Source organism: Barbus barbus (genome assembly GCF_936440315.1).
Source record: "Barbus barbus genome assembly, chromosome: 24".
Classification (NCBI taxonomy): domain Eukaryota; kingdom Metazoa; phylum Chordata; class Actinopteri; order Cypriniformes; family Cyprinidae; genus Barbus; species Barbus barbus.
In genome coordinates, this window is record NC_136752.1 from 20,585,259 (window position 1) to 20,610,950 (window position 25,692).

At 37.0% G+C, this 25,692-nt stretch overlaps 2 protein-coding genes across 3 annotated transcripts; one reads left to right on the plus strand and one right to left on the minus strand.

Annotated features, from left to right (window-relative positions):
• The first annotated feature begins 2,499 nt into the window (after positions 1-2,499).
• Positions 2,500-5,242, plus strand: LOC306844375 (small RNA 2'-O-methyltransferase-like). Its single transcript, XM_079376461.1, has 6 exons — positions 2,500-2,831; positions 2,926-3,041; positions 3,215-3,349; positions 3,444-3,626; positions 3,727-3,898; positions 4,568-5,242. Exons 1-6 carry the CDS (start codon positions 2,748-2,750, stop codon positions 5,051-5,053), a joined length of 1,176 nt encoding a protein of 391 aa, XP_079232587.1. The 5' UTR covers positions 2,500-2,747; the 3' UTR covers positions 5,054-5,242.
• fam102bb (family with sequence similarity 102 member Bb) lies at positions 5,073-25,047 on the minus strand. Of its 2 annotated transcripts, XM_079376462.1 has the most exons (11): positions 24,542-25,047; positions 18,426-18,546; positions 18,305-18,334; positions 17,271-17,387; positions 16,610-16,656; positions 15,982-16,085; positions 13,972-14,067; positions 10,573-10,777; positions 10,327-10,463; positions 8,260-8,329; positions 5,073-7,815 (listed from the first exon to the last, which is right to left on the minus strand). In XM_079376462.1, the coding sequence occupies exons 1-11, from the start codon at positions 24,673-24,675 to the stop codon at positions 7,773-7,775; spliced, it is 1,104 nt and encodes a 367-aa protein (XP_079232588.1). In that variant the 5' UTR covers positions 24,676-25,047; the 3' UTR covers positions 5,073-7,772. The 2 variants fall into 2 exon arrangements, with proteins under 2 accessions (XP_079232588.1, XP_079232589.1); XM_079376463.1 differs by lacking the exon at positions 13,972-14,067 and having other exon boundaries at positions 5,245-7,815.
• Positions 25,048-25,692: the final 645 nt, after the last annotated feature.

The window sequence follows — 25,692 nt, forward strand, 5'->3', positions numbered from 1 at the left end:
AGAAAAGGATTCCACAGCATCAATGTTCAAGTTGTGTTTGATGCTGCTTACAATATCCTGGATCTTGTGCCAAAATGGCCAGGGTCAACACATGATTCTCAGGTTCTATCTGAGAGTGGCCTCACTGGGTTATTTGAACAAAATTATGTTCGCCCCAGATGTCATCTGGTGGGTGACACAGGATACCCTTTAAAATGCTGGCTTTTTACCCCGTACAGAAGACCACAAGTTGAACAGCAGCTCAATTATAACAGGTACTGTACAGGACTGAACTTCATGCAATACACCAGTTTTGTTCAATAAGTGCATTCTTGATTTTTTCCTTATAACATGTTTCGCCTTGAAGAGCACACAAAGCAAAAAGAGCTGTGGTGGAGAGAGGAATTGGACAGCTGAAAAGGAGATTCCATGTCCTTCATGGATAGATTAGACAGTCCCCTGAGCGCGCTAGTCGCATTATTATGGCTTGCGGCATTGTGCACAATATTTGCAAAGCTCGAAATATACCACTTCTTGATGATGATGATAACGACGATGACAGTGATGATGATTATGGTAATGACAACAGTATTATCAACCCCACATTACAAAGTGGTTCAAGCAGAGAATCAATAAGGGACTGCTTTGTAAACTTACATTTTGGGTAAGAAAAACTTGTAGACAATAAGTAATAATTAACTAATTTGTGTTCACACACTTATTTACTCAAACATAAGTTCAAACATTGAGCACTTTAATCTCTTCAGTTTTAGTGTAATATTAATTTTGAACTTCCAACAACTTGATTTGTAAATTTTATTTTTTTAAGAGACTCAATGTCATCTTCAGGGGCTTCACTGTGCAAACCCTGTGTCCTCTTCTGGAGGACACAGGAAGACATCCTGAGATGTGGTGCAATGTGGCACGTCAGATGGCCCGGCTCCAGCGTCATCAGCACTACATTCATATGCAGAAAATATTAAAGTGCAAACACGTTTATTCAATCCGATGTGTTATTCAAATTTTTTTTTTAACTAATGTCAATTTAATCAAGAAATTCTTAATTCCCATTAATTTTCTTACCATCTTCGTAACTCCTTTAATTTGAGCAGTGCAGGGTCCAGGGCATCTGCAATGTCACAAATGGAAGGGTTGGCCATTCCCAGTATCTCCTCTACCATTTCCGCAATCTCAGACCGAGGATTACATGGAGGGCCTCAATCTATTGTCCATTCTCTGACAAGAACTCAGCTACTGACCACACAGAAACAATCATTTCATATATATATAAAAAAAAAAAAACGTTTAGTAAAATTAAAATCAACTGCACCTGTGGAATGCATACTTTCCTTGTATCTCTTTGCCAGATGTTGCCAATACATTGTACCACCTTTTCTCAGTCTTCAGCAGACCGGCTGTCCAAGAAAATGCTGCATTTAAAGTCATGGCAATTTTTTACCATGCATTTTTTTTTCTTGTTACAGTTGGACTGAATTTTCCTTTTATGATGTCCTTACATTTAAACACTGATTGGACTAGAACAGGGGTGCCCAACCCTGCTCCTGGTGATCGACTGCCCTGCAAAGTTTAGCTCCAACTCTAATCAAACACACCTGAAGCAACTAATTAAAGTCTTCAGGATCGCGTGAAAATTAAAGGCAGGTGTGTTTGATTAGAGTTGCACAACACTTAAGTCAGCTCTTAATAATCAGTCTTAGACTTTACTGAAAGTTGATTTTAGTCTCTTCATAAAACTCTCCTACTCTTAGATAACTCCTACTTATAACTAAGATTTTTTTTTAAGTCAAAACTTAAGAGCATTTCTGAGAAGTTTTATAGGCCCAGCGCTTTAGTTCAATACGGATCTCAATCTGGACCCATGTTCACAAAACATCTTAAGGCTAAAAGTAGCTCATAACTCGCAGATTTAGGGGAAAAAAATAATGGGCGAGTCAGTCCTAAATTTAGGACTCTTAAGTTTTTGCTCTAAGAGTATTTCACAAAGCATTTTAGCACTAAAACTAGCTCCTAAATCTGTGAAAGTTTAGGAGTAGTGAAGAGAACTAAAGTGAAATTACTTTAGACTGAATCACAAACTATCCTAAAATGGCTGTTGCTGGCAATCTGCCTTGAATGTAAATCTTTTAGAAATAATTGACAATAATGAGCTTTTGAAAAGGTATATCACCTTACTTGTGGGGGTAATATGACTGTTGTAGAACTTGTCAGGGACAGCTTTACTTTAGCCTATTTCCTTATTAACCAGTTGGGCAAGAAGTAACAGCTCCTCTTGCATCCAGTTTGGTTTTCTTTTAAGTTTGCATGTCTTCCTATAAGCCATGATTACTCCACTCTGTTAATTAAAAGGCTGTTTGCATATTCACTAATCGTTTACAAGAAGCATACATATAAGAGGCTGGCAATTAGCTGAACAAACTTGTTTAATTAGACTCTTAGCCTGCATTTTTAAATATTTATTTGAATGTGGCAATTAACATTTTTATTTTTAAACCTTTATTTGAATATGGCAACATAGAAATATTGTAGAATCAGCTAATCAAGGGGTTGGAACTGAAGTCTACAGTAGCAATGTTAATATAATTTAACTAAAATAAATATCTAAATTAACACCGGTCCAGTAATATAACCTCGAATTTGCTTTAAAGGTTGAGTATAGCAAGAGCATCCACCCTGCTCAGCTGACGGTGTCACCTCGAGCATGTGTTTAATGAAGACAGAGCCGAGCAGACCTGACCAAGACAGCCACCATGACCACGCCGTTTTCTCCTCCGCTTTATATGCAGCGATACCAGTTTGTTATCGACTATGTGAAAACCTACCGCCCTAAAAAGGTAAATAAACGTATGAATGACATTTTAAAGTTAAGTCGCGATGGCCTTTGACGCTACGCTTTAACTAGCGTGCTAATCAATAGTTTTTCCACAGGTCATCGATTTCGGATGCGCAGAATGTTGCTTACTAAACAAACTTAAGTTTCATCGCAACGGTATACAGTTACTAGTGGGAGTTGATATCAACGGCGGCGTTCTCCTGAAGAGAATGTAAGTTTGGTATCTCTTACCTGCAGACCTTCCATTGGTGTGTAGCATTGAAATAACAGTGTTATCCCATAAGGCCAACGGTTTATGCTACACAAGGGGGCTCCACGTGCTTTGGCCATATGCAAATCAGGCTTCCTCTGTTCATTCATCTTGTGTGATTTATTTTTTGCCAGGCACACGTTGGCTCCACTTATTAGTGATTATCTACAGCCAAGTGATGGGCCTTTGACCATTGAGTTGTATCAAGGCTCTGTGACAGAAAGAGAGCCCTGCACCAGAGGATTTGATCTTGTGACATGTGTGGAGTTGTAAGTGTGCCACATCTTTACAAATAAACTTAGTTACTTTGAAATTGTATGTTCAACTTGAGTTTTGTCAATGTAAACATCTCTTCCATTTAAGAATCGAACACCTGGAGCTTGTGGAGGTGGCAAGGTTTTCTGAGGTGGTGTTTGGCTACATGGCTCCGGGTGCCGTGATCGTAAGCACACCAAATGTAGAGTTCAACCCACTGCTGCCAGGCCTGAGAGGATTCAGAAACCATGACCACAAGTTTGAATGGACCAGAGCGGAATTTCAAACTTGGTAATTAAATGTTCAATATCTAGTGAAAACACATGGTGATTTAGGATCAGATTTATATAGATGTGTTCATGTTAAAAATAAGTTTTTCTCTCCCTAACAGGGCTCACAATGTGTGTAGAGACCATGGCTACACCGTGCAATTCACAGGAGTTGGAGAAGCTGTTGGCCACTGGAGAGAAGTGGGATTCTGCACCCAGATTGCTGTGTTCCAGAAGAATTTCCATGATTCCATGAGCAATGCTGAACGCTTGGAACCCTCAGTCTATAGACTGGTGTGCAACTTTTTCTTATTAGAAATTCCATATTTGTTTAAAGGTGTCATTGTACTTTTTAAATGCTTATCACTTGTACTAAAACAGTCACAATTTACTAGTGCAGCAAAAGCTTTTTTATAAAAATGTAATTTCGGCATAAAGTTAGCATGAATTGATCCATGCAATTTTTAATTAGGCTAGAATAACTTGTAACTTTATTTTCCAGTGGAATGACCAGTCATTTAGAGCGTTTAAAACCCGCCCCTTTCTTACAATGGAATGCAATCTTGCATTTGAGATATTTCCTCCACCCCAATCAACAACCGATACATTCTTTCTTCCATAATCTGTTTTGCTCCGATGAACACCACAATATAGTAGTTTCAGTACATTGCGACTGTATTATGCAATCTTTGGAAGGATATACAGAGCAAGAGATGCTACATGCAGCCATGAACGGCATTATTGAAAAAGAAAAAAATGTAAGGTGGGGACTTGGTTTTGCCCATTGGTTGATGATTGAAAGTTTGAGGTCAAAATACAAAACATGCACAGACAAATTTTTGAAAATGTTAAACTTTTCTTTTAATGCTGACTTAACAGGTTTAAGCTAAAAAAGTTATTTTTGTCCTAAAACTGGTGATATTTGCACTCATATCTTATCTTTCTTTGCTGTTCCTTTTTTAGATGTACAAAGTAGTGTATCCGAGCCTAAGTGATAACAACATCTACCAGAGAACTTTAGTTAATGAAGTCTTGTATGAGGCACAACACCTGAGACAGGAATGGCTCAGCAGAATGAACATGGATTCCAACAATAATGCACACTTCTGTGCTCCTCCATTAATGGACGTATTCCAGCATGGACTTGAAGGGGGTACACGTGACTGGCAGCCTGTCTACCAGCAAGGCGGCACCATTTGCGTTCCTTTGGCACGTGTGTGGTCCAGTCCCAGAGTGAGAGCACTGTGTGGGAGCATGCAGCGTCTCAGGGAGGAACTGCTGGTGGACTCCCGAGTGAGGATGAGTGCTGATGGAACGGTGCTAAACCTGCCTGCTGCTGATGAAGAGGAGGTGGAGGAAGAAGAGGAAGATGTGAAAGCAGTATCAGGTGTAGCAAACAACGTGGAGGAGGACTGGGACAGGGAGCTCGGGTGTTCCGGAAATGTATAACAGATCCAGAAAACTTTGTAACCAGAATAAAAGAATGCAAGCTGCATTTCTTTATTGCATGTTTTTCTTTTCTGACTGTAATTGTAGCATCAACAGAAAGACATATTTCAATCAAATTGCCAAATCTGTGATCGATGGAGAAGACAATCATTAAACATGTCATTAATAAAAATGCAAATATGTGACACCACCTCTGAAATGCAGTTTTATTTAACAGTGCATGGTACATACTTTACCAGCATCATAACAGAACACATGGCATGGAAGCCACTATTGGTCAAAAGTTAGAACACAACATTGCAAGACAGTCAAAAAAGCAATGTCACTTTTAAACATCAGACACCGTACAATTACAAGGACCAAAAACTTCACAGAAGAGAAAGCCACCATGTTTTTACAACATGTAAAGTACCAGGTTACTTACAGGTTATGTAAGAGTAATTAGGAAACACGGAGGGGAAAAAGTGAATTTTCACACAATTTTAGTATCACTAAAGCTCAAATACATAAAAATAGACTTTCATTTTGGCAGTATATCAATTAAAAAACTAAAAATCAAGTTTAAAGTAACACTCATATTACTGAGTGTCTGATGAAAAGTAATGAAGCTGAAATATCACAGATAACATCTAAATATACTGGTATTTGCAAACATTCACTACGGAGGCCTTAAAGGGACATGATGAAGAACAATATGTGATGGGAGATAAAAAGTATATCTATGTTTTTGTATTTTCTCGCAAAAGTTCCCTTTGAGAAACATTGCGATGAAATGTTTACGTTCCCAGAAGAAACTTTTTCCAAAAAAATATTTGAATTCTCTCAAGACATTTTGCATTTTTTTGCTAAATGATTGCGTTCCTGCAATAAATATTTGCGTTCACTCAAACCTTTCATTTCTAGTGCTTCTTGGGTGAACGCAAAGGTTTTGCAAGTGGACAGTTTCTGTAAGCAATCCAAAACATTTGCTAGAGAACGCAAAAGCACTGATACATAATTTTCCCTCCCATCTCATATCTGTACATATCACCTCGGGTCTTTAGGGGCTCCGTACATTCGCAGTGTGGTGCTTTGATATTTGTGCAGTAATTGCGAAAGATAAAATAATAAACCTGAGACGTATGGCCGAGTTGAATCCAAGCTTCCCATCAGTATTTAGTTTTTTTAGTGTTTGGATATTGACTGACCTGGATCAATCTGATGGAAATAGCAAAGATTACACAAAATGCTTTGGACACATTGAGTAGGTGTGACACCCATGCATTTCTACACTATAACTCTAGACAGTTATGAGATAATCAAGTGCTACAAGATTGAATACACACTCGCTCAACTGCGAATCCTCACACACCCTTAAATCGCAGAGGCTAGTGCATTTATATTAATAAAACAGTGAATGGCTTCTGACAAGATATGGGCATACGGTCACATACAACAAGAGAAGCACTAATGTATCATTTTGATATGCCTTATAGCTGACCTTACAGACAGAGATACCATGAAAATAGTCATTAAAATACCTTCATTTTAGCGATACATCGAGTAACTACAAAAACGTGGATAAAAAAAAAGTTTTTGTAGTGTTATAGAGGGGCTAAGAAGAGCTACACGCCGCTCGAGAGCCTTGTGCTAAATGTTTCAAGCATTACTGAAATTAAATTGAAGTTTTATTGTATTGAAGTTATTGATTAGTATTGAAGTTAAATGCTTCGCTCTGCGCTGCCACGTTACTAATAGCTTGAGAACAGCTTGGCTCATTTTGTCCTCGCATAAAAGCCGATACATTTACATGATGTCATTAATGATGCCAGAGGTGTACTTATCAGATATTCAGCTGCTTGGATTTTAGGTAGCTAATGTGTCTATATATTGAACTGCAAAATCACTTAAGAAGTCCCATTCAACATATAATGCAGCTATAGGAGTTTCATCTACATTTAAGTTCTCAAGCCGAAAGTTGCTTTTGATGAGGAATAAAGAAGAAATACACATTTTCGTGTATGGTTTAACTCGATCAACAGCTCAACCTCAAAACTCCCTACAGTGTTGGAGATACATAGACAGCCCATGTAAAGTCCTTCAATTCAAAGTGCTATTCAAATGAACATTTTTTCAAGTCTGAAAACGGCTCCATCTGTCAAAATGCAGCACGACTTCTCACATGTACAAAGTGAGATGCCGCGGGTGGGTGAGGACGGTGTGATTTCCATTCTGACAGTAATGAGATGACAAAAAAATTTGTAAAGGGGTCACCTTCATCTGCAGAGAGACTATACACATGATACATATTGTAAAAGATGTATACAATCCATCAAATGCTACTGACAGACCCCTAAAATGGCTCACAAACATGTAAACATGGGTAAAAATAAAGAGAGATCTTACTAATACAACAATATGAAATATATATATATTTTTTTCAAAATCAGCAAGGAAAATAGAGAAAAAAAGCTCTTTGATTTTCAATGCGGACCTAATAGGAGACAAACTTTACCTCACAGTGAAACACAGACACCTATAATGTCAGCCTTATACAGAGGAGCTGTCAGTTCTTTATGTAGCCAGCAGAGGACACCATTCCATCGAAAGGATGAAACAGGTTCGTGACAAACACTCCTAGTGTGAGAGGAGACCAACATGTCTGAATCTCTTCGTCCTTTCCTCCTCCCACGAAACAGACTTTGGTTTTTGACACTTTTCCTTCTGGCATCTCCCAACTCTAGCGTTTGATCACCACCTGTTCGTAGGCACCAGCTCCAACCCTGAAAAGAGAAGAAATCAGCATTTACATTCAACACGGTTAATGCACCGATTTACATTTTTATAGAGCGTGGGGGAATACAACTGTTTATTTTGATGTTATTTAAAGAGACAGTAACCCAAATTATTTCCTCACCCTCATGTCATTCCAAACCTGTTTGCCTGACTTGTATGAAATGCAGTAAGAGATGCTCTATATTTCATGTCTTCATCATACAGGCTATTGTATGGCTTTTGAAACACAAGTACATTTATGGTGCCTTCTAGAATATTTTAAAGCTTAACAGACTCAGTCCCCCATTGACTTTCATTACATGGAAAAGAGCAGCTTGGATGTTCTACTAAACATCTCCTTTTGTGCTCCAAGTCAGTCATAAGGGTATGGAATGGCATTTTAGCAAGTAAATGATGACAGCATTTTCATTTTTGGCTGAACTATTCCTCACCTGGCAGGAAGGTGATGGCTACCAAGTGCTGTGCTCCCACCAGGACCCACAAACAAACGCAGACCTTCCTCTGAAACACACACACACACATTTGAAATAGATATCGTCTCCATTCTGCATGCACAAAGTCACGACTCTTCCCTGGGGATACAAAAACCAAATTGGTCCATTTCTAATGAGAGTCTGTCGCCAGGTCATCTAAAAATAATATGAAAACTAATAGGACACACACACACACACACACACACACACAGAGACGTGCTCTGGCACAGAGACACTTCAGTGCACCTACTGAGAAGCAGCAGCTACCTGTAAACATTGATACCAATTAAACAACCTGTTTCTAGCTCTGTGTTTTTTATTTTTGTTTGCTCTCAATGTAAATTCCAAGTCTGCACTGATGCCGATTCGTCACAAGCAAGTTAGTGGCCCAAAATGCAATTTCATAGCAGAAAAAAATTCAGTGTTAGTAATCAGCATGGAAGATGGAATTTATGATATATTATTTGAAAGACAACAATCTGAAAGACTACAATCCCAAGAGACACTGCAAATGATGTATACAAATAACAGCACAATATAAAACAATTGATTTATAGCCATCAGAATTAAAGAAAGACGGAATTTATATTATGGAAATGTAATGACTAACAATATTAAATGTTTAGTAATCGTTAATATGGGAATGAACTTCAATCCCATGAAGCACTGCTGATGTAAACAATTCAAAAAATGGTATGATATAAAACAAATATTTAATCTATAGCCTTTTATTATAAGCATAAAATGAAATATAATTGAGGTTTATTGCAAAATAGACAAAACAGATCGTAAAAAGACTAATTTGATTACATCATTTGCAGTTCTTCACGACAGCTCACACACTGATAAGCTCTTTTGGTGCAGTTCTCATTACTATGGTAACAGCGACTTCTCTGATTGGTGGATTTAAAGTGTTGCCTGCTTCATATATAGCTTTTCACTGGAAATTTGGTCATTTATAGTTTTTTTTAAAAATTAGGTTAAAATTACAGTAATAAGAGGTGGTTAACATTCATAAATTGTTGATCATCAAGCCAATTATTATATTTACTGTTTTTATTATTTATATTATATAGGAATTTAATATAAAGAATATCGGAAGAATATGCCACCCTAATATCGGTATCGGACCCAAAAAACCCTTATCGGCCAGGCTCTAGTATTTTATATCACTTACACTATCTTTTAAATGTTTGGGGTTGCTAAGATTTAATGTTTTTGAAAGAAGTGTCCAATGCTCAGCGAGGTTGCATTTATTTAATCAAAAATTCAGTAAAATTTTGTCTTACTACTGTCAATGTTGAAAACAGTTGTGCTGCTTAATATGTTTGTGGAAACCATTATACATACATTTTTTGAGGATTTTTTGATTAATGGAAATAAAAGCATTTATTTGAAACTTTATAAATGTTACTCATTTACTCTGATGGAAATGTGCTAATAGTACCTTAAAGGAACACTCCACTTTTTTTGAAAATAGGCTCATTTTACAACTCCCCTAGAGTTAACCAGTTGGGTTTTACCGTTTTTGAATCCATTCAGCCGATCTCCGGGTCTGGCGGTAGCACTTTTATCTTAGCTTTGCATAGATCATTGAATCAGATTAGACCATTAGCAATTCGCTCAAAAATGACCAAAGAGTTTCGATAATTTTCCTATTTAAAGCTTGACTCTTCTGTAGTTACATCATGTACGAAGACCGACGGAAAATGAAAAGTTGTGATTTTCTAGGCCGATATGGCTAGGAACTATACTCTCGTTCCAGCGTAATAATCAAGGAACTTTGCTACCGTACCATGGGTGCAGCAGGCGCAATGATATTATGCAGCGCCTGAAAGTAGTCCCCAGCTATATCATAACTAGTTACTTAGCTGGGGACTACTTTCAAGCGCTGCGTAATATCATTACAAAATGGAAAAACTCAACTCAACTCCTAGGGGAATTGTAAAATGAGCCTATTTTCAAAAAAAGTGGAGTGTTCCTTTAAGCAAATTCTGTTAATAAACATGAAGAAGCCATTATTACCTTCAGCGCTGGAATCTAGCAGACTGTGGGTGAAATCCTGGCTTTGAAGAATCTTCTCTACCACATCATCGGCATCCACCCGCGTAGCATCCACCCTTTTCAGCTGAGACTCCATTGAGTCTTGTTTCACTGGGTACCTTGTATATATGAGAAAATAAATCAGATAAATCTACAATCATTTAATATCCTGAACCTAAAGCTCTATAATGAATATAGAGCAGGCAGTGGTAGCAGTGTCTGTCTGACCTGCTGGCAGCTCTGTCAGGGGTTGATGGGTATTCAGGCACAGCAGCACAGACCCCCGGGGCTGTAGGGGGCACTGTGGTTTGGTCACTCTCCTCACTAGGCTCAGGGATGCTGGCAATGCCGGTGGAAGCGCTGCCGATCGAAGTGTTCCTCCTGTGGGAGAACTCCGACAGACTGGAGGAACGTGAGTGACTTGTACTATATCCTGAGAAACAACACAACATTGTTTTCAATTATTATTAGTAATATTATTTTTTTAATGAAGGAAAAAAAGTTGATCAATGCTGGTAATATACAACATGCACTTTAAAAACCTTCAGAAATTAACCAATGAAGGGACATTCAACATCCCCCACCCACACTTGCTATTCAGGTTTCCAGAGCTTTAGAAAGTGATAATGCTAGTATGGGCGGCTACTAAAGGGAATATCCTCCCACACATGTATACCCACATAACAACTCCAGTTTCCAGTCAGAGACAGATATGTGATGAACACTTCTGTTTGCTCTGTGGACTTTAAAACTAACTTTACACTTTGAGAGGATCTAACGCAAAAGGTCAAAGTGAGCAATGTGTAACCCAATTTAAGAGAATAGCTTTAATGAAATAAGGACTGAGTGCTGTCTCCTCTCTGGAAGTACTAGAGGAAATAGTGTTATCAAATTAGATCTGAGACATTTAATCCAGCTATTTTGTGATGCCACCGAATCTTTCTAAAAGACTAATTTCAGATTATTGAATAAAGCAAACAGCACTTTCTATAAAAGGGAACAAAATAGGGCCTGGAATGCTTAAACGTGTCATCTTTTACCATGCCCAGGAAAATGGTCAAAGGAGGTGCTTAAATTGTTGATTGTCAAAAAAGGAGGTCAAGCTTAATATTATATGAACTATTTTATTAATTTTATATGAGGTATTTTACATCACTCCCATTCAAATGTTTGTGGTCAGTTAGATTTTTTGTTTAAAAGAAATTAATACATGTATTCAACAAGGACACATTAAATTGATCATAAGTAAAAGATTTGTGTTTAAATAAATACTGTTCTTTTAAACTTTTATTCATCGGATAACCCTATTACAGTTTCCACAAAAATATTAAGCAGCACAACTGTTTTCAACATTGATAATAATAAGAAATGTTTCTTGAGCACCAAATCAGCATACAGGTACAGGTGCTGGTCATAAAATTAGAATATCATGAAAAAGTTGATTTATTTCAGTAATACCATTCAAAAAGTGAAACTTGTATATTAGATTCATTCATTACACACAGACTGATATATTTCAAATGTTTATTTCCTTTAATTTTGATGATTATAACTGACAACAAATTAAAGTCCCAAATTCAGTATCTCAGAAAATTAGAATATCAATTACGACCAACGCAAAAAAAATTTTTTTTAGAAATGTTGGCCAACTGAAAAGTATGAACATGTACAGCACTCAATATTTAGTTGGGGCTCCTTTGGCCTGGATTACTGCAGCAATGCGGCGTGGCATGGAGTCGATCAGTCTGTGGAACTGCTCAGGTGTTATGAGAGCCCATGTTGCTCTGATAGTGGCCTTCAGCTCTTCTGAATTGTTGGGTCTGGCGTATTGCATCTTCCTCTTCACAATACCCCATAGGTTTTCTATGGGGTTAAGGTCAGGCGAGTTTGCTGGCCAATCAAGAACTGGGATACCATGGTCCTTAAACCAGGTACTGGTAGCTTTGGCAGTGTGTGCAGGTGCCAAGTCCTGTTGGAAAATGAAATCTGCATCTCCATAAAGTTGGTCAGCAGCAGGAAGCATGAAGTGCTCTAAAGCTTCCTGGTAGACAGCTGCGTTGACCTTGGACCTCAGAAAACACAATGGACCAACACCAGCAGATGACATGGCACCCCAAACCAACAATGACTGTGGAGACTTTACACTGGACCTCAAGCAACGTGGATTATGTGCCTCTCCTCTCTTCCTCCAGACTCTGGGACCTTGATTTCCAAAGGAAATGCAAAATTTACTTTCATCAGAGAACATAACTTTGGACCACTCAGCAGCAGTCCAGTCCTTTTTGTCTTTAGTCCAGTCAAGACGCTTCTGACGCTGTCTCTTGTTCAAGAGTGGCTTGACACAAGGAATGCGACAGCTGAAACCCATGTCTTGAATACGTCTGTGCGTGGTGGTTCTTGAAGCACTGACTCCAGCTGCAGTCCACTCTTTGTGAATCTCCCCCACATTTTTGAATGAGTTTTGTTTCACAATCCTCTCCAGGGTGCGGTTATCCCTATTGCTTGTACACTTTTTTTCTACCACATCTTGTCCTTCCCTTCGCCTCTCTATTAATGTGCTTGGACACACAGAGCTCTGTGAACAGCCAGCCTCTTTAGCAATGACCTTTTGTGTTTTGCCCTCCTTGTGCAAGGTGTCAATGGTCGTCTTTTGGACAACTGTCAAGTCAGCAGTCTTCCCCATGATTATGTAGCCTACAGAACTAGACTGAGAGACCATTTAAAGGCTTTTGCAGGTGTTTTGAGTTAATTAGCTGATTAGAGTGTGGCACCAGGTGTCTTCAATATTGAACATTTTCACAATATTCTAATTTTCTGAGATACTGAATTTGGGACTTTCATTAGTTGTCAGTTATAATCATCAAAATTAAAGGAAATAAACATTTGAAATATATCAGTCTGTGTGTAATGAATTAATCTAATATACAAGTTTCACTTTTTGAATGGTATTACTGAAATAAATCAACTTTTTCATGATATTCTAATTTTATGACCAGCACCTGTATATTAAAGACTGGAGTAATTGCTGCTGATAATTCATCAGCAATTTATGCCATCACAGGAATAAATTACATTTTCAAATATATTAAAATAGAAAACATTTATTTTAAATTGTAATAATATTTCAAAAACAAAAACAAAAAAACTTTACTGACCCCAAATCTTTGAACGATAGTGTACATTAAAATTAAAATCAATTAAAATTACAATATTTTTAGGTCAATGCCTCCCCAATGGAGGATACTAATTCAAACATTTCTCACAACAAAAAACATAGGATTTGTGTCCCTAATGCTTTAATCACAGTAATGGGACACCAAACTGTACCATATATGTGGAAAGTGCAAGCTACTGTAACAAAATATAATATGAGATAATGGATTTGCGCACACATTCTCTCTCTCTCTCAGAACAGAGACACGTGACATGCAGCCTACGTGCAAAATTACAAATTCTGTTAATCATCTTGCAATACCACTGCATTGTGTTGACTGACAGCCTGATAATGTTACAGCCAGGGTTACAGACACATTAATCAGGCATGCATTCAAGTCCAGCAAGACAACAGAATCACGTTGACTCACGATTAAGTGACCAGAGAGAAAATAGTGGAAAGGGAAAGCCTACCTGATACTTTGGACTGCTGACTAGCGTAACTGGACGTTCGAGAGTGTCCACACAGCCCGAGCTCATCAGTCAGAGAGCCACACTTCCCTGATGTCTCTGTGGACATAAGGGATTCAGTTCAGTCTTAATTAAACCTGCTCAAGCACTTTATGGAATTCAACGCCAATCTAACCTGTTCCTCTTCTATTTCCAACTTTAAAATACATTATACTGTATATCTAATGTAGCCATGCTTTTGTCCATTGGAGTATTCAGGCATTTAATATGATTTGACTATTTAAATTAGGACTGTTGATTAGAAAACAAATAGATGCATTTTAAGTCCAATATAATTAGAGTGGTTCAGGATCATGTCAACCAGACACTGATCAGACAAATAAGGCATATATAATCGGTAAGTGTAGCTCAGTAGCTCGTTTCAATAAATGTTATATTGAATGCAAATACAAATATATTTAATCTGTGTTGCAACTTTAACCTTTAGCCCTCACAAAAAGAGAAATGTATTATGGATATCAATATGAATGTTGCTCATAGCTGGCAATTTGGAATCTGACAGCAAAATTAAAAATTTTCACAAAGGTGTTGAATTGGTTACAAAAGCTTTTTGATGATTGTAACCCTTAAAACTTCCTTGACAAGCACACTGTTTTATTTCCTGTGTTGGCATATTTCCTGTTAAAACAGGACGTTAGGGCATGACATATTTTTATCTTTCAATCATGATTTGCTATTTGCTATTCTAGTTTACAGCAGATGGTGCATACAGCAGAAGGAGGGATTTTCTCATTCTAGTATGCATGTTATTGTCAAAAAATTTGCATATAAAATATGAATAATTTTGTTATTAACAAAATTTTTGGTCGTTACTCATTTTGGTCTCGTGTGAAAAAGAATGTAAATTTTAAGTATGCTAGCATCAGTGTTGCTATTTTTAACTAAAACTATTAGAAATTGTTCTCAATAATTTAAATAAAGCTAAAAAAACAGAAACGTTGCCTTTGCAACTAACTGAAATTAAATAAGTTCAAACTGAAGTACTAGAATTATTAAAAATAGAAAGAAAAAAAAAGAAATGACAAAATCATGTAACAAAATGACTAAATCTTAAACTAAAATTACAATGAAAACTGAAAATTAATAATAAATAATATAAAAATAACACTGGCTAGTATATGCATGGCCTTAAAACAATTAAAAATACCTATAATATACCACTAACAGACTTCTCAGGTGCTAAAAGACTGGTTGACCATCCTGACCAATCTCTAAATTAGTTTGCTTCATCAAAAGAGTAGCATTTCTCGGCTGAAAACCCATGCTAACTCATATTTAACTTATAAAACTCTTCAAACATGTTCTTCTGAACAAATGGCGATGCTGATTAATTCATCAATCGCCTCTAACACAAAGCCACTTTTGGCATCTTGTCTTTTATTTCATTAATGTTTCAGATTAAATGGCCTAATATGAATATTAATATGCCTTTAATATTGTTCAATTATCGCAAATAAAAATCACTACAGAAGCGGCACTGAGACTAGTAAGCTAATCATATTTTATGAATTGTACGCCTGCTCTACATCATAAGCAGTTAGTCATACTGAATGAATATGAGAGCAAAGTCAAGAGCTGCATACGGTTAAATTATACATTAAAGACTGATGCTTTTGCCGGCCTCTGGACAGAAAAGGCACACAGCATGTATGAGGGCAAAGAAAGGATAAAAGAGAGAGTGGGGGAAGAGAGAGAGAGAGAGAGCACTCTTTCAAGCTCCCGTTAGTTCAGCGGCATCAAATCAAACATACAGTCCTGCACTTTGCTACAAGACTAGATGCAGAATTAATGAGAAGCTTCTCAAAGGGTGTTTGATTTGGACAGTCGATTAGAGTGCCCAACATAAAGATACAAGAAATGCAAACACATTTAAGCACACATAAAGGACAAATGAATATGAAGCTGTGTCTCATTTTTTGATTCCCCGCAAACACTGACCAGTGTGAGGTTTACCTGAGAGACTCAGAAAAGGTTTCTGTGCGTCTCCTCCTTTCCTGTCTTCCAGCAGGCTCTCTGCATCACCCTGAATGCCTATTACCGTTGCGGTGGATGGAGGCCTAATACATGGAGAACACACAATCAAGAATACGGTTTAAATGGATTTGAATAAACAGACTGAAAAATGTTGAATTAAAGAACTAAAGCATCTGAAGCCACCCACTGACGGTGGTCCAAAAGCAGCCCCCAGAATCCCCAAACTACATACTCTCCCCAAACTCCAACCCACACGAATGTTTTTAGCAGGTTTTTGTCTTCACGCACACTGTGTACATGTGTGGGTGGACAGTGTTGGTTTCCAGTATGCAAATCTGTGTTCAAAGCTCTGATTTCCCCAGAGCCCTCATTCACACTCCTTCCCGATCACACACGGGCCGTTTCTGAGAAAATACTATAATAGCAACTTCAAATGTTTAACAGGAAATGGTCTCTGTGGGTCTTAAATCTAAATCTAAAAATGCAGCTATGGTGGTGTAGAGATAAAAAAGGGCCTTATTACAACCCAACTTCAATTCTTTCTGGCTTCAGTAGCATCTCCTACCAAATTATAACACATTCAAAAGCATTTAAAAGTAACACTCACGTTTTGAAACAGGGGTCCCCAGACATCAGCTGTGTGCTGATAATCACCTGCAGGCAAAGACAAATGACAAAAAGAGAGAGACTGAATGTGTATGACACAACATTTTATTTATTTATTTACATTTGCTGAGAATGTGATCATGCAAAATTCACATGCATGTTTTAGATGGTTTTCAGGGCATTGCAAGGCAGTTGCTAAAGTGCTCGGAGTGATTATTAGAGTGATGAACAGAAGTTGCAATAGTCTTTTCTTCTCTATTGTTATGTGTATCTGAATGAAACGCTTCTTGGACAAGAAAAAATGCTGGGGTGGATTTGCTATTTTTCCAGTGGGAACTGATTGAATGACTGTCATTGAATGTCATTGAATGTGATTGAATGTCATTGCATAATGGAGGGGAAGTTATTTTGGGGAAGTTAAGATTATTAGAGTGCACACACACACACAAAACAACAACATGTATAATAAATACTGCAATATTCCATAAAAATAAGAATTGTCGAATTTGATTTCATAGGGATTTTCAGCATGAGTAAGACTAATAGTTACCAAAAGCACCCCTAATAATAGCCACAAATTCAAAACCCAGAATAGAATAGAGAATGAGATATATAAAGAATATCTGAGAAGACCCCGAAAGAAAGTCTGAGCGGTTCTGTACCTTAAGGATGGAGTTGTCCTGTCTAGTGTTCTTGGTGTCATAACCCTCCAGCAGACACCTGCGTGTGGTACTACCCGATCCTGCAAACTCCGCCAGGTTGAGATCAGCAAAGCCCAGCTGTACAGAGAGCCAAAGCAGCACACATTCAGGAAGAAAAAAATATTTTTGCCAGTAGAAAAATCATTTAAAAATAAAAGGCACTGATGCTTTATATTATAATAATAAATAAATAAGATTATTTATTAATAAGGTGAATGCTTTTATGAACAGAAGTGCAATACTCATACACAAACAGAATCACATACAAACACAGTGTTCCAGAGTGATCTATTTTCAGCTGTTCCTTTGCTATCAATATTTCATAATCCTCTACAGAACTGTCTACTTGATGAATTACCAATGCTCTGTGTTAGTTTCTATTCATGAAAGGTAAATTTAGTATATTTCTTCTTTTTTTGCAAGTTGAAGATTTTAGCTTAAAACATCCATGAATGTACATGGAAATATTATTATAATATTTTAGTTTAGCTTTTTTCACTATTTAAAAAACAATGGCCCGGTTTCACAGACAGGGTTTAGCCTAAACCAGGATTAGGCCATAGTTCAATTAAGACATTTTAGTATTTTTTATAAATGTGCCTTAGAAAAAACATTACTGATGTGTATCTTGAGACAAAACAAAGGCACTAATACATTTTTAGATCAGTCAGTGCAAGTTTCTTTCAGTTGAAACAGCTCAGATTTACATTTTAGTCTAGGACTAGGCTTAAGCCTTGTCTGTGAAACCGGGGGAATGTTTATTTAAATAGTCCTGCATAGTGACTAGTATTTTAATCTTTTTAAATTTTCCACAGTCTCTCAATTAACATCATGTTATAAAAACCACATGTAATAATTACAAAACAATTAATAAATGCTTTTTAAAAAATAGTTTTAGATGGCTTAAAGAATGTCACACTTTGCTTTTTGTCAACTACACACAAACAAATTGAATAGTGTTGGTATGTTTCATTCAAAAAAGTAGAAGAAAGTACCTTTGCATACGTTTTTCCCCCTTTCAGTTCCTGTTACATAAAAAACAATTAAATCATTCTGAGTATTTTAACTCCAAACTGTTTACTGTAAACCAAAAAGAGTGCACGAGTGCGTTTGTACCTTTCTGACTGAAACTCGACACACACAGGGGTCAAGGACTCCGGTTCCAGCATTAGCGCTCATTTTACAGGGGAAGGAGAATCTTTTTCTCCAGCGTACACAGTTTGCCTGGACCGTCTCGCTGTGAAATGCAAACATACACTGGGTTGTTAATGCAAGGTATTGCTATAAAGAACACAAACTTGGCTCAAGACTTTAAAACAAATATCCACTCATCCAAAACAGCGTGAACTCTCTCACCCCATCTGATCTGCATTTGCAAAATCCAACAGGGGTGGACAGTTCCTGCAGCATTGCTCCTCAGGGAGATTTGGAAATGATTTCACAACAGATTGAGTCACACAATTCAGCCTCATAGCGAGTTTTAATATTCACTTCAAGTCGACTGCATTAAAAGAGTCTGACTCACATTCTGTGATTAATTGGAGCCTGGAGTCAGAAGGCCACACTGACAACAAGAAAGTTAATTAATTTCCCATCTGAAAATGGACCTCCCTGCGCAGGTGTTCTGCTTGCTAATTAGACAGATGTTTGCAGACAGGGCAGACGAGCAAGGCCCAAAGGACTTTTGTAGAGATACAAGTCTATAAAATGAATTTCAGGGAAATTGTGTTGTTATTATACACATCTAAGACAGTGAACACAACACTGCAAGCATGTCAATTTCAGAATAAAGCGTTTTGTCCCTGTTACAGTCAAAAGACACGGCTAACACAAAGATTGCATGCAAATGCAAGGTTGTGCCCTTTTAAGAACTTAATAAAATATCAATGCTTTGGAGGAGGAAGTGTATCATATTAATAATATTTCACTAAAAGCATATATATTCACTAACGTTCAAAGTTTTGGGATTGTGAATGTTTTTGAAAGAAGTCTCTTATGCTTACCAAAGCTGCATTTATTTGATCAAAAACACAATAAAAACAATATTGTGAAATATATTAAAACAGAAAAGTTATTTTAAAATGTACCTTATTGATGCAATGATAAAGCTGAATATTAAGCAGCCATTATTACTCCAGTCTCTTCAGAAATCATTTAAACATGCTGATACTTTTCTTATTATTATTATCAATGTTGAAAACAGCTATGCTACTTAATATAGGCCTGAATATTGAATATTCCTGAATAAGAGTAATTTAAATAAATAATAAATAAAAATCTTACCACTATAACCTTAAACTCTTGAATGGTAATGCAAGTCAATATTACATTAAATAAATCAACCATAAAAGTGTCAATAAATAAATAACATGTAACTTAAAATTCTTCAAATGGACATTGATGTATTTATTGACAAATACATGTATATTAATGAAATTTAATTAAATGAAAAATTTATTTAATAATACAGCACACATAGTCCTCCGCAGATTCTCCTATTCTATTATGAAGAAAATAATTTGCATTTGATGCATCATTTATATTTTATTAGGGAAAAAAAACAATGCACAACTCATACACTTCATACTCTTTATATAAACACAGAGTCTCTCCTTATTTTCTGTCATCTCCTAATGGTCCACAATGACGTCTTTGGGAAACACAGCCAAAGCAACACATAATCGGGCACCTCCCATCCAGCTGGGGAGATTCCCTACCATAAGGCCTGCGCTTCGTGCCGAGTGAATCACTGGGTGAAAAAACAGCCTCTAATGCATGAACCAGAATAAACCACAGCTGGATGAAACCTTCAAATCTGATTCTGTCACCAAAGCAGCAGAGGCCAGTGACTTCTCTAAACAATGCTAGCATACCAACCAAAAACTATTTTCCTTCCACTAAACATGTGGTGGTTTCTAAGGAAATAAACAGTGTGACAGAGTTTCTTTCATGCTAACAACACAATGACACAAACAAAAGCTTGTTCAGCTGAATTGCAAAGGTTCTAACTCTCAAAATATCACACTTTTTTTATTTGCGATAGATGGGCAAAGGGAATAGAAGCCTGCTGTGTTAATAGAGACCTCAGAGGACTTTAAGTGTTTTAGACTGGTATAAAGCACTAAAAACTTTGCTGACTCATTGTAAACAACCTGCTTTTTGCTTAAATTAAGCTCTTGTCATGCATATAAAAAAAAAAAAAAAAACACTGACAACAAACAAAGATTAAAATCAATTTGAAATGCATTTCGAAAGCCATTTTACTTCCGTAATGAGACAGAGTAAACAGGATAACACAAATTGTAGGATGGAACTTGATACAAGTAGTTAAAATTCTGTTTAATTTGCATGTGTTTAAGCATACCATTCAAGATATTGATATGACATTTTTAAATTGTCATTTTAGAATCTGCAACAGTAGCCAAAAAAATAAAGTCCAAACAGCTGTTTGGCTGCTGGATAACACTATAACCAATGGCTCACATAGTGATGTCTGCCAAACAGTGTTAATTTCGTTGACGAATAATTATCGTCATAATTTTCGTTAACGACAACGAGACGATAACGAACGAAAACTCTTTTTGAATGACAAAAATTATGACGTAAATCTATTGACAGTTTCGTCAACGAATAAAAACGAGACGAAAATGTTAGGGAGGGACGATTTGGGAAGAGATTAATTGAGAATGAATCAGCTGCATAGAAGGTTAGATGTGAATATATGAACTGGCGGAACATAAGCTAAAATACACTTGCTGCACGGCGCGTAAAACCGATATGTGGGAGTAAGAGAAGAGCAGGCATATGGATAAATCTGTTGACCCAAGAGAGAACTCAAATCGGTCCGGTTTTCTGAGCAAAGACACTGAAGCATACACACACAGAAAGCGCGTCTAACAGCACGTGGGTACTCTTTCACGTCGCATGAATGGAGAAATACACACAAAATGATGTCGGAATGTCCGTTTTGACGAGTATTCACGTAAACACAGTTGATTACATCTTAAGTGAACGTAAACAGTAGACAGAACATGTATCAGTACATTGCATCCATTGCATCTGTGCATTCAGTTTTAAAGGGATAGCAGCCTAATTTAGTTGTTATTGTCCGAGTCACTGATGTTAATCAAGCAACAAAAGAAAGACATACAATCACTCCCTGCTCTTGACTGAAAAACTTTAGTAGCCCTAAAGATTAATCTAAATGTATTTATATAAATAAATATGTCTGCTTGAAAGAATTAAGAATATGGTAAAAAGTTGTTATAAAGAATGCATAATTAGCCTATATAACCATTGGTATTTCATTAAAAAGAAGACCATGTTCTTGTTCTTTATGAGAAGTGGTTTATTTAATTTTAACAAAGGCATGTTGTGTGTCACTGCAGTTAAATCGCAGTCTATCATGATAAAACCTTCAAATCAAACCTATATAATGAGTTTGAATATTTTAGAGAAATGCATAATAAATGCACTGTAACTAAACCCATTCGATTTTAGCCGACTAAATTTGCTGTAGATTTAGTCAACTAAAATCTTATGATTTTTACTAAAACTAAAAACAATTCAGATGACTAAAATATGACTAAAACTAAATGGGATTTTAGTCAAAAAAAAACTATGACTAAAACTAAATCAAAATTTGCTGTCAAAATTAACACTGCTGCCAAAAAGGAAAGTTATTTCAAGGCACATCAAGTTGGTCAAATTTCTCCTTAGTGCTCCATTATCAGTCCAAAGTCCTGCTTTCATGCTTCTTCTCACCAACACAAGGGCAGCACTGCAAATGATAATTCCAGGTAATATGACTCCTTTCCTTACCAATATGATTATAGGCAAATTACTGGCAGTGAGACTATAAACGAAAAGCTGCAGACTCATAATTCAGACATACAACCCGAGCAAGGCCAGAGCTCCAATCGATACAGGAGACCTCCATCTTCATAATAACTGCACCACAGGTGAAATTCAGACTTTTGCTTTCTAGCTCTCTCATAATGAATAATGTTTAGCCTCTGACTCTCGGATCTAATAAGCTCCATTGGCTTACTGGAACAATTCAGTATCACAATGACTCATTAATACCTTCCCTACAAAGCACTAATGATGCGAAAACACAAAGGACATAATGAATTCAGCAGCATTAAATACTAATGGTATGCATTACTAGCACAATCTACCATATTTGCACTCATTATCTTCCTGGAAAAATGGCAAAGTACTATTTTTTTAATTGGTCCATCAGACAATTAGTGCAGCATGCATGTGCTAGAGCCATTAGCATCACTGCACTCGCTGGAATAACGAGCTGGTAAACCAATGCTTATGCCAAAATGTGCAACAGGCTTAATATTGTAATAAATAACCATGACAAGTCACCGGTCTTATTTCCGTATTTGGAATATATGCCGTTGCCATGGCAAAGTCGGCTGAGCAAAAGAGCGCAGGAGTGCTTTGGTTCAGTGTGCTCTTTCCTTAGGTTCTCCCACAGGATGTCTGCAATGAAACAGGAGTTCTTCAAAAGGATCACCACAGGCAGATGGAGGCAAACTCAAGTCTGGAGGGAGAATAAACGAACCTTAGACACTCCCTACAAACTGCATAACGGAAGAGAGAAGCACTCATGCAAACCCAAGCTCGATCTTCTAAGCTGCTGTGGTTTTGGTCCGCAGCTCTCTTTCTGTTTGGATGAATAAGCTACTTGCTTATGCATTGTCAGGGAGTTGTTTGAAGGGAATCTGTCATGGTGAAGTTTGACAGCCCACTTTCACTGCCTGACATTAATATTTAACTGTAGGAAGCCTTTGTATTGCGGAGCTCCAAAAAAGAGTGAATGACAAATGTTGCACCAAGACACAGACAAAGAGTTTGTGATGTCTCTACTGAGAGGGAAGAGACATATTTAGAGCTTGGCGAATTCCAATTCTTGATCAGTTTAATAATTAATTTTATTATTATTAATTACTTGTTGCAGCCCTTTTTGCTCTCGGCTGGGTGCTAATGTATAATGTTCAATGCCACGGGGCCTTTTAAAAATTTTGGACTGAGATACTAAAATGGGAATAGAAACATGAGTGAGATAATAGTCTTGAAGCTCAAACAGCACGATGCTAGCAATGCCAAACTCAAGTGTTTGATTCTCAGGGAATGCATGAACTGATAAATACCCTGAATGCTATGTAACTCGCTTTGAATAAAAGCATCTGCCAAATGCATCAATAAATGTAGAATAATTTTGGAAGGTCCAGCAACTGACTGTCACATTTGCACCTCTGATGGCGTCATAAAAGACAGTAATAATCTGTAATACTGCACAGTTCTCTTAACTGCTCCACATCCGCCCCCTCAGACGTGAAACATTAACATCCTGCATGCAGGTCAACCTGTGTGCAGGTCTGAGAACAGCACAGCACATTTACACATCAAACACACACACGTCTACAGTTATAATGTGTGGCCTCAAGTGACTCAGCACAAGAACTCAGCACACAGGATATGCTTAATATTGCAGTTATTGATAAAAGATAAAAAGTGAAAACAGTAAGGAAACTTTAGCCCACTTTTGTAGATTCTTCTAACTAAAAATACATTTTGCCAGTCAAAGTGAAGTTTTAGTGTTACATTTTAACTGTCAGTGTCAGTGAGTTCTTCATCTACACACTGACAAATTTCGAGAGCAATCCACTTATGATTATGCTTTTCTGATCATGCCCTCTGATATACTATAATTACTTACTAATCATTTACACAGATGACATGTCAGCTTTCCAGAGCACTGGGTCATTTCCTCTTATGTAAAAATAAGTCATGTAGGGCATGCATGGTGTACTATTTTGCAAGGTTTTTGACACCTGAAGTTTAGCTGAGGTTTCAATTTGCCTAGATATTATCATGAAATTAATTCATTTGAAGTAAACACCTTTTAACATGAACATTCTAATAACTTGACATGTCACACAAAATGAAAAGCCTCCTTTGGACTTAAATTGAAATAATCAAAACTACAAAAACACAAAAGTGTTGACTTCAACCTTGACTGAAATAATGGACAATTATACATCTTAAAAGACTAATAATCTTTAAGAAACAGACCATTTCATCCAGCAGCTCTATATACGCGCATGTTTTGGTTATGCTTTATTAAAAAGCAATAAAGAATAAAAACCGCCCAGTATCATCCATAGACATAATAATAAACCATCTTAATCCCTCCACATCTCAAGCCTCCTTACCGCGATGACTCCTCCGAGAATCCGCCGTCAAGCAGGCGGACTTTACAGAACAGAACTCCGTTGACGAACGGAACCGACGACAGCTCGTCCAGCTCAAAATCAACTCTGAACTTAAACTTCTTTTTCTTCATCATCTTGACGTCGATTCCCAGCAGTCCTGTTACCGCTCGATAATGCCTTTGGTCATACGCTGTGGAGGAGCATTACTTTTATTTGCTCATTTTTGGTGAACCTCTGTTGTTAGAGCTGATAGCCGTTAGCCACTGCTGGAATCCCCTTTGCTTATAATAGAAAGCTAGCGTTAAGCTAACGATGATGATACAGTCTTAACGGGTTCTTCTGTCATGAACTACATTGTTACAATCAAAAACGGCACTGAAAATGGATATGCTCGTCAGTGGATGTGCAGTCAGCGGGTGAGAGTCTGTTCCGCTCTGCGGAGGCTTGTGTAGTGCTGCTGCTTGCTGTATTATTGTGTGTTGTCGTGTAGTAGTGGAAACACAGGCGACGCTTCTTAAAGGGCCAGTCAACTCATAAAGCTGAAGTGAAGAGGGGGACAAAGGACAGCCCATAGTGCATAATACTTTTAATAAATGAGTTAATGATTGTATATAATCTGTATAGTACACAAAAACAGAAATCATTAGAATGTTCCCGTGTATAATATAAAAACATTGTGATTTAAAGGTACAGCCTACTCATTTTGACGTTACCCTGGATTGCGTGAGAACCAGTTGCTGTCGTTTATAAATTGTTTTGTGACTTTCAGATTCATTTGCCTAAATATTATAAGTAGAGTTATCAAATTCATAATGTTGTATAATAATGCTAATATTATTAGTATGATTATAAATATACAAATGTGCACTTCTATGGGACAATATTTTGATAATTTGTTAAAAATAATAATTTAAATAATTGAAGACAATAAATAAAATGTTGTAACAATAATATTATTACAAGTGTCTTTATTTATAATTTCCATACTTTCATATTGGAGCTTTTTGTTGTAACAGTTTGGTTCATTTGGTTAATGTGAACACAATTTTCTTTTTCTTTGTTTAAGTGACATGGTGTTACTTATTCAGTTACTTGTTTTAGTGACATATCAGTCACACTATACTTAGTTTACTACCACCAGGTCTGGAAGT